At 52.4% G+C, this 12,329-nt stretch overlaps 1 protein-coding gene across 1 annotated transcript in view; it reads left to right on the top strand.

Moving 5' to 3' along the window:
- The window catches only part of Sart1 (SART1, U4/U6.U5 tri-snRNP-associated protein 1), an 11,058-nt gene extending 2,216 nt beyond the window's left edge, over positions 1–8,842 (top strand). The window contains exons 2-20 of the mRNA XM_023710647.1: positions 1,052–1,109; positions 1,481–1,536; positions 2,030–2,156; positions 2,267–2,372; positions 2,568–2,645; positions 2,762–2,861; positions 2,949–3,091; positions 3,192–3,398; positions 3,988–4,112; positions 4,196–4,329; positions 4,405–4,547; positions 5,769–5,942; positions 6,064–6,174; positions 6,387–6,474; positions 6,677–6,767; positions 6,858–6,993; positions 7,500–7,589; positions 7,690–7,811; positions 7,889–8,842. Coding sequence (XP_023566415.1) covers positions 1,052–1,109; positions 1,481–1,536; positions 2,030–2,156; positions 2,267–2,372; positions 2,568–2,645; positions 2,762–2,861; positions 2,949–3,091; positions 3,192–3,398; positions 3,988–4,112; positions 4,196–4,329; positions 4,405–4,547; positions 5,769–5,942; positions 6,064–6,174; positions 6,387–6,474; positions 6,677–6,767; positions 6,858–6,993; positions 7,500–7,589; positions 7,690–7,811; positions 7,889–7,907 — 2,108 coding nt within the window. The 3' untranslated portion in view covers positions 7,908–8,842. The remainder of the gene's footprint in view (positions 1–1,051; positions 1,110–1,480; positions 1,537–2,029; positions 2,157–2,266; positions 2,373–2,567; positions 2,646–2,761; positions 2,862–2,948; positions 3,092–3,191; positions 3,399–3,987; positions 4,113–4,195; positions 4,330–4,404; positions 4,548–5,768; positions 5,943–6,063; positions 6,175–6,386; positions 6,475–6,676; positions 6,768–6,857; positions 6,994–7,499; positions 7,590–7,689; positions 7,812–7,888) is intronic.
- Positions 8,843–12,329: the final 3,487 nt, after the last annotated feature.

Raw genomic sequence — 12,329 nt, 5'->3', positions numbered from 1 at the left:
TATGTGTGAGATGGCTGGCACAGGTCCAAAATACTTATTTGTGTCCCCAACATCTAGCAACATACTGTTTCTTTACTTCACATTGCATAGAGAACACAGAATTGCTGCTGATACAGTCCCTGTCCTGTGGGGAGGAGGAGACCTCAGATGACAGTGACTGGGGAGTTCAGGGCAGGTAGTTCCGATTGATAGTTGAACAGGACTTCTTGCAGATCCTGATAGGAATTTTCCAATCAGAAGGGAACCGGTGAAGAAGCTAAGGTTGAAAATACACAACATAAAGAAGTGGGTAAAGCTGGGGAGATGGCTCAGTGGAATAAGCGCTTCCCTGGCAAGAGCAAGGGCCTGAGTTCAATCCCCGGTTCCTCCAAGAAGTGGGTAAAGCCAGTGTGGTGTCACACACTTGTAATCCCAGCATTCAGGAGGCAGAGACAGGAGGATCCTTGTGAGTTCGAGGACAGCCTGCGCTACAAAGTGAGCTCAAGGCCAGCCTGAACTACATAGTGAAATCCTGTCTCAAAAAGACAACCAAAAAGGGGGGAGGAGTTGAGAAAGAGGCCAAAATGAGTTGAGAAAGTTGAATCTCAAGAGTCAGGGGGCTGGTGAGATGGCTCAGTGGTCTAAAGCACCTACTTAGAACAAGCTTAGCAAAGCACAGGGACCGCGGTTCAATCCCCCAGCACCACATGCCAGCCAGCCCCGCCCCCTGGTGGGCTGAGCTGGCCACACACACACACACACACACACACACACACATAAATAAAAAAAATTAAAAAAAAAAAGAGTCAGGAAAGGGGGCCTGGGAGATGGCTCAGTGGAATAAGCGCTTCCCTGGCAAGTGCAAGGGTCTGAGTTCAATTCCTGGTTCTACCAAAAAAAAAAAAAAAAGAGGAAAATAAAGTTCTAGAAGAGCAGGACTGATAGACAAGCTTTCTGGTGTCATCAGCAGACCCAGGTGCTAATGCTTATCTTTGACTCCACGGTTGGAGCCAAAGGTGCTGGGTTTGGGGTGCAGTGTTCAGCTCCTGAGCCTAGGTATTTGTTGTTGCAGCTGCTGGTTCCAAAGCTGGCTCAGGAGATGCCTCATCACTCAGCATTGAGGAGACCAAGTGAGTACCATTTCCCTGTATTTCAGCTTTTTTCCTCTGGCATTTTGTGGGGCAGCCAGGCTTTCGTCCATTATAGCATGTCAGTTAGATTGGGAAGGGCCGTGTAAGTAGTCATCCTAACTGCTTTTGAGTCATAGGAAGAAACAGAGCCAAGCAGGAGGGCATTGGCTGATTAGGGACAGGCCAAGCCAAGCATCTATGTTCCCTAGTTTTGTGGCTGTCACCTTTCCAGTGTCCTAGGCTATCCAGGTCAGGCCTGTACTTAAGAACCTTAAGACCACTTGTTCCCACTAGTTTTGCTTCCTGTCTAGAAATGTACTAGATAACCTATTTGTTTTGTAGTTCCTGACATTTGTATCTCTTGTCCTCAGTAAACTCCGGGCAAAGTTGGGGCTGAAACCCTTAGAAGTCAGTGCTGTCAAGAAAGGTGAGCGTGGTGCTAAGGATGGGGTCTCAGGAAGGCATTTGTGGTGGGGCAGAGAGGCCATCTCAAGGGGTCTTTGAACAAAGTGGGAAGAGTGTGCAGAGGCAGCACCATTCAGGAGTTCTGTATATGCATTTGCCTGCTGGCACAATGTGGATCTGGGATGCACTTGCCCGGTGCCCTTCTGATTGGGAGGTGCAAATAGATGACTGAGAGTTATACACAGTTGCTGCATACTGCTTGGGCTGTGCAGGAATTGGTTGGTTTGCTTTAAAAAAAAAAAAAAAATTGAGGAACTTTGGAAGATTGAAGATCCTGTCTTGTTTCATGGGAGTGACACAGGAGAGTGGGGTGAAGTGGGGCTAGGTAGGTGAAGGACTCTTCCCTCTTCTGACCCCTTCTGGCGCCCTGAGCTGGAAGGGGGCAGGGTGAGTGGCTCCCTCCTCTCCCCCCAGCCATGGGCAGACATAGCCTTACGTCTGGGCCCCCCTTCCAGAGGCGGGCACCAAAGAGGAGCCCGTGGCCGCTGATGTCATCAACCCCATGGCCTTGCGACAGCGAGAGGAGCTTCGGGAGAAACTGGCAGCTGCCAAGGAAAAGCGGCTGTTGAACCAGAAGTTAGGGTGAGGGAGTCCTGTCCAAGGTGGCCAGGCGGGAAGCTGCTGTCTTTTTACTTTGTGGGTCGGGGTGGGGAAGCAGGTCCTGGGCTTCTCAGAGCATTCTCTTCCTTCAGGAAGATAAAGACACTGGGGGAGGATGACCCCTGGCTGGATGACACTGCAGCGTGGATCGAGAGGAGCCGGCAGCTGCAGAAGGAGAAAGATTTGGCAGAGAAGAGGGTGAGTGTTGGGGCAGCTGGGGCTGGTGAAGAGGAGGAACTGGTAAGGCTGAGGGGGAGCTGTCTGTCTTAGTGCTGTCTGTTCTGCATTCTGCACAGCTTGCTTGCAGGTCCTGCCCTTTGACATTCACATTTAGTACAGTAGTGTTTCTGTAATGCGAAATGGCTTGAGGTTACATCCTTTCATGTCACACAGGCCAAGCTGCTGGAAGAGATGGATCAAGAGTTTGGTGTCAGCACTCTGGTGGAGGAGGAATTTGAGCAGAGGCGGCAGGTGAGGCTATAGATGCTGGTGATTTGGGCAGGAGGGGAATGCTGTGGCCTTGGTGTTGCCATCCTAGCATTGGGGGCTACATGTGACCCCTTACTTGGCTGGGCCTTCCCCCTTAGGACCTATACAGTGCCCGCGACCTTCAGGGCCTCACTGTGGAACATGCCATAGAGTCCTTCCGAGAGGGGGAGACTGTGATCCTCACCCTGAAGGACAAAGGTAAGCAGCTCGAGGGGGCTCAGGTGGCGGCCTGGGTACTAGTGTGTCCAGGGCTGGTAGGATGATTGCTGACTGCTCTTTTCCCAGGCGTGCTGCAGGAAGAGGAGGATGTGCTGGTGAATGTGAACCTGGTAGATAAGGAGCGAGCAGAGAAGAATGTGGAGCTGCGGAAGAAAAAGCCCGACTACCTGCCCTATGCAGAAGATGAGAGCGTGGATGACCTGGCACAGGCATGCTGGCAGGGTGTGCGGCTGGGGTGGACAGTGTCGGCACGAGGCTGTGGGAGACAATGACTGGCCCAGGTCCCAACCTTTTCCTTTTTCCTTGCAGCAAAAACCTCGCTCTATACTGGCCAAGTATGATGAGGAGCTAGAGGGTGAGCGACCACACTCCTTCCGGCTGGAGCAGGGTGGCACAGCTGATGGCCTACGGGAACGAGAGCTGGAAGAGATCCGGACCAAGCTGCGGTTGCAGGCACAGTCCCTGAGCTCAGTGGGACCCAGGTTGGCCTCTGAGTACCTCACACCTGAGGAGATGGTGAGCTCTGCCTGCACTGTGTATGGGGTAGCCATTATCCTGCCCCTTGGAAGAGGGATTGAGTGTTGGGGCCATGCGTTGCTCTGGATGAGTGGTAAATGGCAGTGCGGGGAGGGGCTGGGTGTTGACAAGAAGGGACTATTGAGCCAGGGGACACCAACTTTGTGTTCTCTGCCCCACATCCAGCTCGTGTCTTTAGTGAGTCATTTAACAGACAGTAGCCTCTTCCAGAAGCTGTCCAAATATAAGGAGTTTGGTTTTAGTTGCATGTGGATGTGGCACATGGAGACTATGGAGATGGGGGCAGACAGCTGTGCCCTCGGCATCATGGCTATGCAAGAAGGAGTCCTGGAGCAAGAATGCACGGGCACTGAGCAGCCCGGGGAAGGGATCTTAACCTCTCTGGGCCTTAGTTTCATTGTCTCATGGTGGAGTAATATAGTACCCATCTTGTGTGTTGCATGTATTGGAAGTGCAGGCAGTGACAGACAGGGTCCCACCAGAAGAGCTTTCCTTACTGGCTTTGATGGCCTGGGCTCCTGGGTCATTGTTTACTCCACAAAAATCTCTTCTTTCCCTCCCCCCTCAGGTGACCTTTAAAAAGACCAAACGGAGAGTGAAGAAAATCCGTAAGAAGGAAAAGGAGGTAGTTATGCGGGCAGATGATTTGCTGCCCCTTGGGGACCAGACTCAAGATGGGGACTTTGGTTCAAGGTAGGATTGAACACAGTGGTGCCTGGAGGACTGGGTGGCCCAGCCCAGGAGCTGATGCTCACTATGGGGCCTCTTCCTCCTAGGCTGCGGGGCCGGGGTCGACGCCGAGTGCCAGAGGTAGAGGAGGCTGACCCGGAGGATGTCGAGAAGGAGTCTGTGCCGCAGCCCCTGCCTTCAGATGACACCCGTGTGGAGAACATGGACATCAGTGATGAGGGTAAGGGGTCAGCCAGTGGGGCTAGGGACAGGGCCTCAGGAGCCTATGTGAGCGGGTGTCCTGTGTTCCCACCAGAGGATGGGGGAGCTCTGCCCTCAGGGTCCCCTGAGGCACTGGAGGAGGATGAGGCAGAGCTGGAGTTGCAGAAGCAGCTGGAGAAGGGGCGGCGGCTACGGCAGCTGCAGCAATTGCAGCAGCTTCGCGACAGTGGTGAGAAGGTGAGGCTGGCGGTGTGTTGGATGCCTGCTCTAAGTGAGGCTTTGTTTGCAGGGCTGGGTGTCTGTAGAATAGGAAACAAGGCCAACTCTAGTGTGGGTGAGGGGAAGTAGGCATCTTATAAACACAGGGCCAACAGTAAAATAAGCCGAAGAGAGAGCAGCCATGTTGAGAGGACTGTTGGGGACCTTTTGAGCTGAGATCTTGGGTAAAGGCAGTAGGGTCTTTGGAGAAATGACCCTGCGGTGCTCAGGGATAGGTTGCTAGAGCATGGAGCAAGTGGCTGGCTGGCAAGAGCTGAGGTGAATGGGCAGTGGCACCCACAGCCACAGCTGTCACTGAGCTTCACAGGGTGCTTACCTGAGCTGGACACAAAGATGTAGTGACTATAGCTGCTCTGGGAGCTTGCTGTTGTGTCCTGGAGGTGACAGCGTTGTGGGGGTGTTTGTTTCTTTCATTTTTTTTTGACATAGGGTCTCACTATTGATCAGACTGGCCTTGCACCTGTGGCCATCCTGCCTGTGCATCCATATGCCGGGATCTTGGGTGTGCACCACCATGCCTGGCTGGAGGTGGGGCTTTTTAAACGAGAGGAGTTGCTCTGTGTGTGTGTGTGTGTGTGTGTGTGTGTGTGTGTGTGTGTGTGTGGCTGGGCGTCTGCACAACAGGAGTTGGGAAGGCAGGAGGTGTGCAGGTTGCTGCTCTCATTGCTGGCAGCACAGGGAAGCTCTTCTCAAGGCACCCCCTTGCTCTGGGGAGCAGGCTGGAAACGCCAGCGGGGAAGTCTGGAGTGTGGGCTGCCTGCCTGCTTACCTGCCTGCGGTCACTGGAGGGGCTTTCAGAAGTGAGTTGTGGAAGGGGGAGTTTCTGGGTGAGAAGCGGGCAGGGGAGGCCCTGGCCTCCTAGGCAGTGTGTAAGAGGCTTTGGAGAGTGGTGGGCACAGGCTTGGTTAGAAGGGACTGCGTAGGATTTGGGGGGTTAATTCCAAGGCCAGTAGGGAGCACCTGCATTGAGTTGGAGCAGAAAAGTGGTTCATTACGCTGAATAGGGATTAACAGCTGGACAGAGGAAGGTCAGGGAGAGGGAGGAAGCCAGTGGGACTGGTCGGTGTGGGCTGTGGGATGGTTTATGTACCAGATCCAGGGAAGATCCGTGGGTTCCCGGCTCTTAGTGGTATCACCCCAGAAACTTCTGGGTCTGCCCACAGCTGCTCCCTCCCCCAGGTGGTGGAGATTGTGAAGAAGTTGGAGTCCCGTCAGCGGGGCTGGGAGGAGGAGGAAGATCCTGAGCGGAAGGGGGCCATTGTGTTCAATGCCACCTCAGAGTTCTGCCGCACCTTGGGGGAGATCCCCACCTACGGGCTGGCTGGCAACCGGGAGGAACAAGAGGAGCTCATGGTGAGTCCCACAGACCGCCCTCCATCCGCCTCACAGGCCTGCTGTGCTCTTGGTCAGGGGCTATGGGTCCTTGGTGATAGGTGGGCTGGCGCTGCCCAGGCTGACTTGTTTTCCACCCCAGGACTTTGAACGGGACGAAGAGCGCTCAGCCAATGGTGGCTCTGAGTCAGATGGGGAAGAGAACATTGGCTGGAGCACTGTGAACCTGGATGAGGAGAAGCAGCAGCAGGATGTGAGGATGCACAGGGGTTGTGGGCTGGACAAGGGTTCTGGGCTTGCACCCAGCTCAGTCCCTCAATGAGGGTCCAAGGGCTTTATCTTCCCATCTATTGAATGGACTCTTTAACACCCCAGAACTAAGAGAAGTCCCCTGGGGTGATTGGTGGGCAGGGAAGTGGGAAGAGCGCCCGTAGTCTGCTCACACCCACTGTGTGCCGTCCCCAGTTCTCTGCCTCCTCCACCACCATCCTGGATGAGGAGCCCATTGTGAACAGAGGGCTGGCTGCTGCCCTGCTGCTGTGCCAGAACAAAGGTGCGGGCGGGGGCATGGCATGGGGGGATGGGTTTGGGGTCCCCTGTTTGTCACTACTTCCTCCTCTTCCTCGGTCCTTTTTCTGTGTAACAGCCTGACATCCTTACTTGTCAGCAGGGTTGTGAGGGCTTCCTAGTGCTCAATTGCATCTTTCCTGTCTGCGGGGCAGGCAGCATGGACCTCACAGCCCCTGTGTCCCCAGGTCTGCTGGAGACTACAGTGCAGAAGGTGGCTCGGGTGAAGGCCCCCAACAAGTCTCTGCCCTCAGCGGTGTACTGCATTGAAGACAAGATGTGAGTGTGGCAGTGGGGCTGATGACATTGCAGAGCTACCAGGAAACACCGTAGGGGTCTGGTGTGTGACAGACTTTTATCTTGGTCCAGGGCCATTGATGACAAGTACAGCAGGAGAGAAGAGTACCGTGGCTTCACCCAGGACTTCAAAGAAAAGGATGGCTACAAGCCTGATGTTAAGATCGAGTATGTGGATGAGACAGGCCGGAAACTCACACCCAAGGAGGTGAGTGGGCTCTTGGCACATGGGGCCTGGCCATGGAAGCAGTGTGGCACTACAGGACCCTGTCTGGCTGTGGTGCAGAAACTCTGAGCCTCAGTTTCCATCTCTAGCACAGCAGGCTCCTTGAAGGCAGACAGGAGGGTCAGACAGGCACCTTTGTGCTTCTGCCCACCCATTGTAGTAGAAACCTCCAGCGCTCAGAGCAGTGTCCTTGGCAGCAGGATCCAGAGCCACCCTGACTCTGTGTCCAGCCCCAGCCTCCACATGCAAGTCTCACTCCAGAACCCATTCTCGTTACAGCACATCTGTTTGAGTGTCTTGCTGCCTCTGCTGGGGCTCCCTGAGGGTTCCAGCATCCTTTTCCCATCCTCTTTCCTCCCACCAGGGCCCCTATATTCAGTTGGACAAGTCAGTACCCTTCCCCACCCCGTTGGGGTGCTCTTTGAGTACAAGGGCCCTGGTCTCACCCACCCAAGGTCCTCCACTCCTGTTCTTGCCTTGTGTTCCAGGCATTCCGACAGCTGTCCCACCGCTTCCATGGGAAGGGCTCAGGCAAAATGAAGACAGAGCGGCGGATGAAGAAGCTGGACGAGGAGGCGGTGGGTGCTCAGGAACCTGGGGGGCTCTGCATTGGCAGGAGCCAAGGGTGGTGACTCCTGGGCCTGCTCCTACCCTATGCTGACTGGCCCCCACCCACAGCTTCTGAAGAAGATGAGCTCCAGCGACACACCTCTAGGCACAGTGGCTCTGCTCCAGGAGAAGCAGAAGGCCCAGAAGACTCCATACATTGTGCTCAGTGGCAGCGGCAAAAGCATGAATGCGTGAGTAGGGGACTCGGCAGGTGGGCTGGGGGATCTGTGTCCCCGATCCAGCCTCACACCTTTCTTTTCCTCCACAGGAACACCATCACCAAGTGAACCAGTCAACCTTTGGTCTCCTCTCCACCTTAATGTTAAATAAACCTCCCTCGTTTTTTCCTCCTGGTCATGGTGCAGACTCTAGGGCTAGACCTGGGAGGAGGGGAGACGCTGCCCTCAAGCAGGCTGGTCCTCATGCTCCCAGCGAGCTGTGTGACCCTGGGCATGTTCCTGAGCCTTGGTTCTGCAATTTGTACAGTACACACCCACATTTTGTAGGATGGGTGAGAGCTCAGTGAGCTCCCCTCGTTTAGTCAGTCATCCACCTAGAATTCAGAGCTGAGCAAGATGGGACAGATCCCTGAAGTTGAGTGGCTTAGAGTCTGGCCCCTATTGAATGATCTCTGTGACTTGAGTACCTGAGCAAAGATAAAAGAAGAGGGCAAGAGAAGTGGCTTTGTTCCCTCTTCCACCCTTGTGCCACAGCACAGGGCCTGCTGTGGAAGTGCTGTTTTGCCTTCTTGGGCCAGGTTTCTGAGGTGAAGTATGGGATGTTATTGGAGACTTGGTCCTGAGGTGTCCAAGGCTGCATGGGACACTACCCTGCTATCTTCCCTAGTTCAATATTCACATATGACTGGGATAATCAGCCTGGCACAGCAGGGACTGGTTCCTGTCTAGGGATAGGGTACCTCTCCTGTCTTGGCTCTTGTACTGCCTGGGCCTGTGCCAGTGCCAGTGCCCTGGGCTTCATTTTACCCAAACCGGGCTGGGTATCCTCACAGCGAGCTGTCTCGAGAGGTCAGAACCAGATGCCCTGGTGGCATACAGCTGTAGTAGCCAAGGAAGGATCCCTTGAGGAGCTCAGGGAAGCCAGGCCCTTGGAAAGACAGGAGACAAGAGCCCGCCTTTATGTATGAGCCCCCAGGTACTTTCTAGATGGGTCACAAATTTTAAGATGAAAGAATGAGTCTCAAAAATAAATAAAAAATTTTTTGGTGGTACTGGGGTTTGAACCTTTGCACAGAGCCTCATCTCAACCCTCTTTATTGTCTCATGTAGTAAAAAAATAAAAATAAAAAACAACTAGGGACCTGGGAGATAGCTCAGTGGCTTATGCACCTGCCTGGCAAGTGCAAGGTCCTGAGTTTGTTCCCTAGTACAAAAACCCCAAAAATTAGTACGTTTGCAGTACATAAGGGTTACATTTATTGTAGGGAACTGGTACAAGTACATAACACATCTGAATTCTTTTTTTCTCCTCTTTCTTGTGTGGTACTAGAGATTAAACCCAGGGCCTTTGTACATCTTTAGCCCTTGTTTTATTTTTTGAGACAAGGCCTTGCTGAGTTGCCCAAGCTGGGCTCCAATTTATGATCCTCTTGCTTCAGCTTTCTGGAGTGCTGAGATTATAGGTGTGTGCTGTCATGCTTGGCTGAAAGCGGTAAATTAAAAAAAAAAACAAACTTGGAGTGAGATAAATGTAAGCAAATGGTAAAACCCAGTTGCCTTAAATATTTGGCGTTTGATGGTGTAATAACTGTGGCAAAAACTAAAGCAGTCAGCTCACTGATTTCTTTACTCTGGCTCCTGTATTTTCAAATCTGATTCCAGTTTATTATTTTGCGTTGGTTTCCTCAGGAAGGGAGGGTGCATGTGGGGTATACATGATGAGCCTAGGACTTGGGGGAGCCAATAATTTCAAAAGCCTGTAAGGCGAGGCCAGTCTGGTGTCACTGCTGGAATTTGTGCTTTTTTTTTTTTTTTTTTTTTTTTTTTTTGTGGTACCAGGGATTGAACTTGGGACCCTGCACTTGACCTGCAAGTACTTATTCTACTGAGCTATCCCACCAGCACTTTCATTTGCAAGGAACATCCATTAGGGTTGTTGCTGCCACCGTGCTAACCACAGTCAGTAGAGGTCTTGAGCTACATGGCCTCAAGGTGTGATTGATGGGTTTGGTGCAGGTGGCTTCATAAGTTTTGGCCCTGGTCACTGAGTCCATTAAATGGAATCAAAGGGCTCCCAGGGACCCTAGAGGGGCCTGTAGCACCCTTTTGTTTGGTGCTGTTTGGAGCCTTTGCATCCTATAGGTCTTGGTCCTGGCCTGAGGGCTTGCTATTTTGAGGTACTCTAGCATGCTTCCTGGGCATGTATTGCCCAGAGGTTGAGCAGCTGCAGGTACCAAATCCTCTGGAGGCCTGAGTCTCAAGGTCAAGTAGGAGCCAAGGGGGACATGTCCCAGCTTTGGTGCTCAGCAGTTTGGCAAGGCCATAGGACTTCCCTGACTCAGGCTCCTGGGCACAGTCATGCTCAGGTATCAGAGATGGCATGGGCCCTCTACTCAGCCCATGAGTATGACCCATCTTAGCCCTTGGGAGGGCCTTCTGGGAATGGTGATGTCAGGTGCTGGTGTGGTCTGTGTACTTAACTAGGTCTGGTCTGACTTGGTTCTGGGGTCCTGCTTTCTAACGTATGACCACACCCTGCCTTGTTCCCCTACATCTTCCTTTAAGCCAAGTGTAGGGCTCTGCCTGTCAGTTCTAGGCCATTGTGTGTTCCCTTTTGTTTATCTATTGAGAGACACCATAACCCAGCAGTGGTAGCACATGCCTGAAATCCTAGCATTGGGAGGCTAAGGCAAGAGCATCACAAATTTAAGCCCATCCTGGGCAGTTTAGTGACTTAACAAAACCCTGTCTCAAGGGGAATGAAAAAAAAGGGCGGGGAATGAGTATGTGTGTGTGGTGGGGATGTAGTTTGGTAAGAAGTCCTGGGTTCAGACCCCAGTGCTGAAGGAACAAAAGCCTCAGGTCACTCTACTGGGGCCACTGTCTTGTAGAAGCTCCATCTGTCAGTGATGAGGCTTCATCTGCCCTTGGTTTAGGTGACAGGTGTCCTGGCTCAAGGGCACTGGTGATAACCACAGCCACTTCCCCACAGGCCCCCTGGGAAACAGCTTCACTCAGGGTCCCCTCTCCAGCCAGGATTGGCCCTTGCTGCAGCCCCCACTCCCTGACCCTGAAGTGCTGTTGTGTGAAGTGGGCACCTGCTAGCTTTAACAGGCCACCTTGCCTGCTGTTCCTCAGATGGGCTGTCCCTTTTTGGGGGGACATAAGCACAATAACCCTTCTGTGCCAGTATGCACTCCACCCTGAGGGAGAAGACAGAAAGGGTCCCAAATGGATTTTGTCATCTCTGGTCACAAAAGGGGAACCAAGAAAGTGGAGGACCAGGTTAGGTTTCCTGCAAGGCAGGTGTGGGCAGCAATGGTAAACTGCCAAATGTCAGTCTGGGCAGCTGGCTGGGGGCCCACATAAGAGATAAGAGCTCTTGGAGGTGTCAAAGAAGACATGAGCATCGGCAGAGGAGTCTAGAAGGCTCAGTTACCAGCAAGAGGATCATTTAAACTGATGAGCCTAGAGGAAGGAAATTAGTAATTTTCTGGGTCATGGAACTTGGTTTCATACTAGATGTAGGGGACCCCTGTCCCTAACCACAGATGACTGTGCCTTGCCTACCAGCATGGCTTTTCCCAGCAGGTACGGGCCTAGGCTGGGCCTGAAACATTACCAGATACTGATAAAGGTGTCCAGTTTAATGCCCCAAACAAAAGAAAATTGGCCCTGTCTGCGAGCCCTCCCATACACTGTCCCCCACTATTACCTGGCAGGACATTCCTTTCTCGTCCTGCACCCTGAGGGTACTGCAGCTCTGTGTGCAAGTTCCCCTATTCAACACTTGGGACTGCTGGCCTACAGGGCTTCTCTTTTTTGAAAGACCCCTGGCCCATCTCAAGAAGGGTTGGGGACCTTCACTAAGAACTTCCCTGCTACAGCTTGTAAGGCAAATCTAACTGAGCATTCAGTGGAATGAAATGCCAGTGCTGTGATCCAAAGAGTCCCAACTGGTTTGGGGGCATTTGGACTCTGATTAGGCAGAGGTTGTTCCCTGACCATATAATCTGGGTAGAGGTGACTTGATGGATGTGCTTATTGTGACCCCTGTTGGTAGCCTGAGTACATAGCCAGAAAGGCTGGTACCTCCTCACGTGGGCCACATTGATACAGCTGCATCCATAGTGCAGGCAAGAAGAATGAAAGTGCTGTTCCACTGGAGCTCCTAGCACAGAGGGATACTCAGTAGTGTGAAGGACTAACCACCATGACCGGTTAGTTACCAAGGTGCTTGGCAATTCATGATGAACTAGCCCAGGTTAAATAACAAGATGGGTATTTTAACATCAGAACCTAACATTTCTAAGATTTGTTTCCTGATTAGAAGTGGTAGGCATTTGTTAAATATTGATGTAAAAATAAGTGAAAAAGAACTAGAACCAGGGGTTGGGGATGTGGCTCACTGGTAGAGCTCTTGCCTTGCATGTATAATAATACCCTAGGTTCATCCTCAGCACCACACACACACACACACCCCAAAACAAATTGGAACCAGAGTCAAAATTATGAAGTGAAATTTTTACA

Source organism: Octodon degus, unplaced genomic scaffold (assembly GCF_000260255.1).
Source record: "Octodon degus isolate 3935 unplaced genomic scaffold, OctDeg1.0 scaffold00018, whole genome shotgun sequence".
Taxonomy (NCBI): domain Eukaryota; kingdom Metazoa; phylum Chordata; class Mammalia; order Rodentia; family Octodontidae; genus Octodon; species Octodon degus.
The sequence above is the reverse complement of the archived record's forward strand: the minus strand, read 5'-3'. Positions and strand labels throughout refer to the sequence as shown.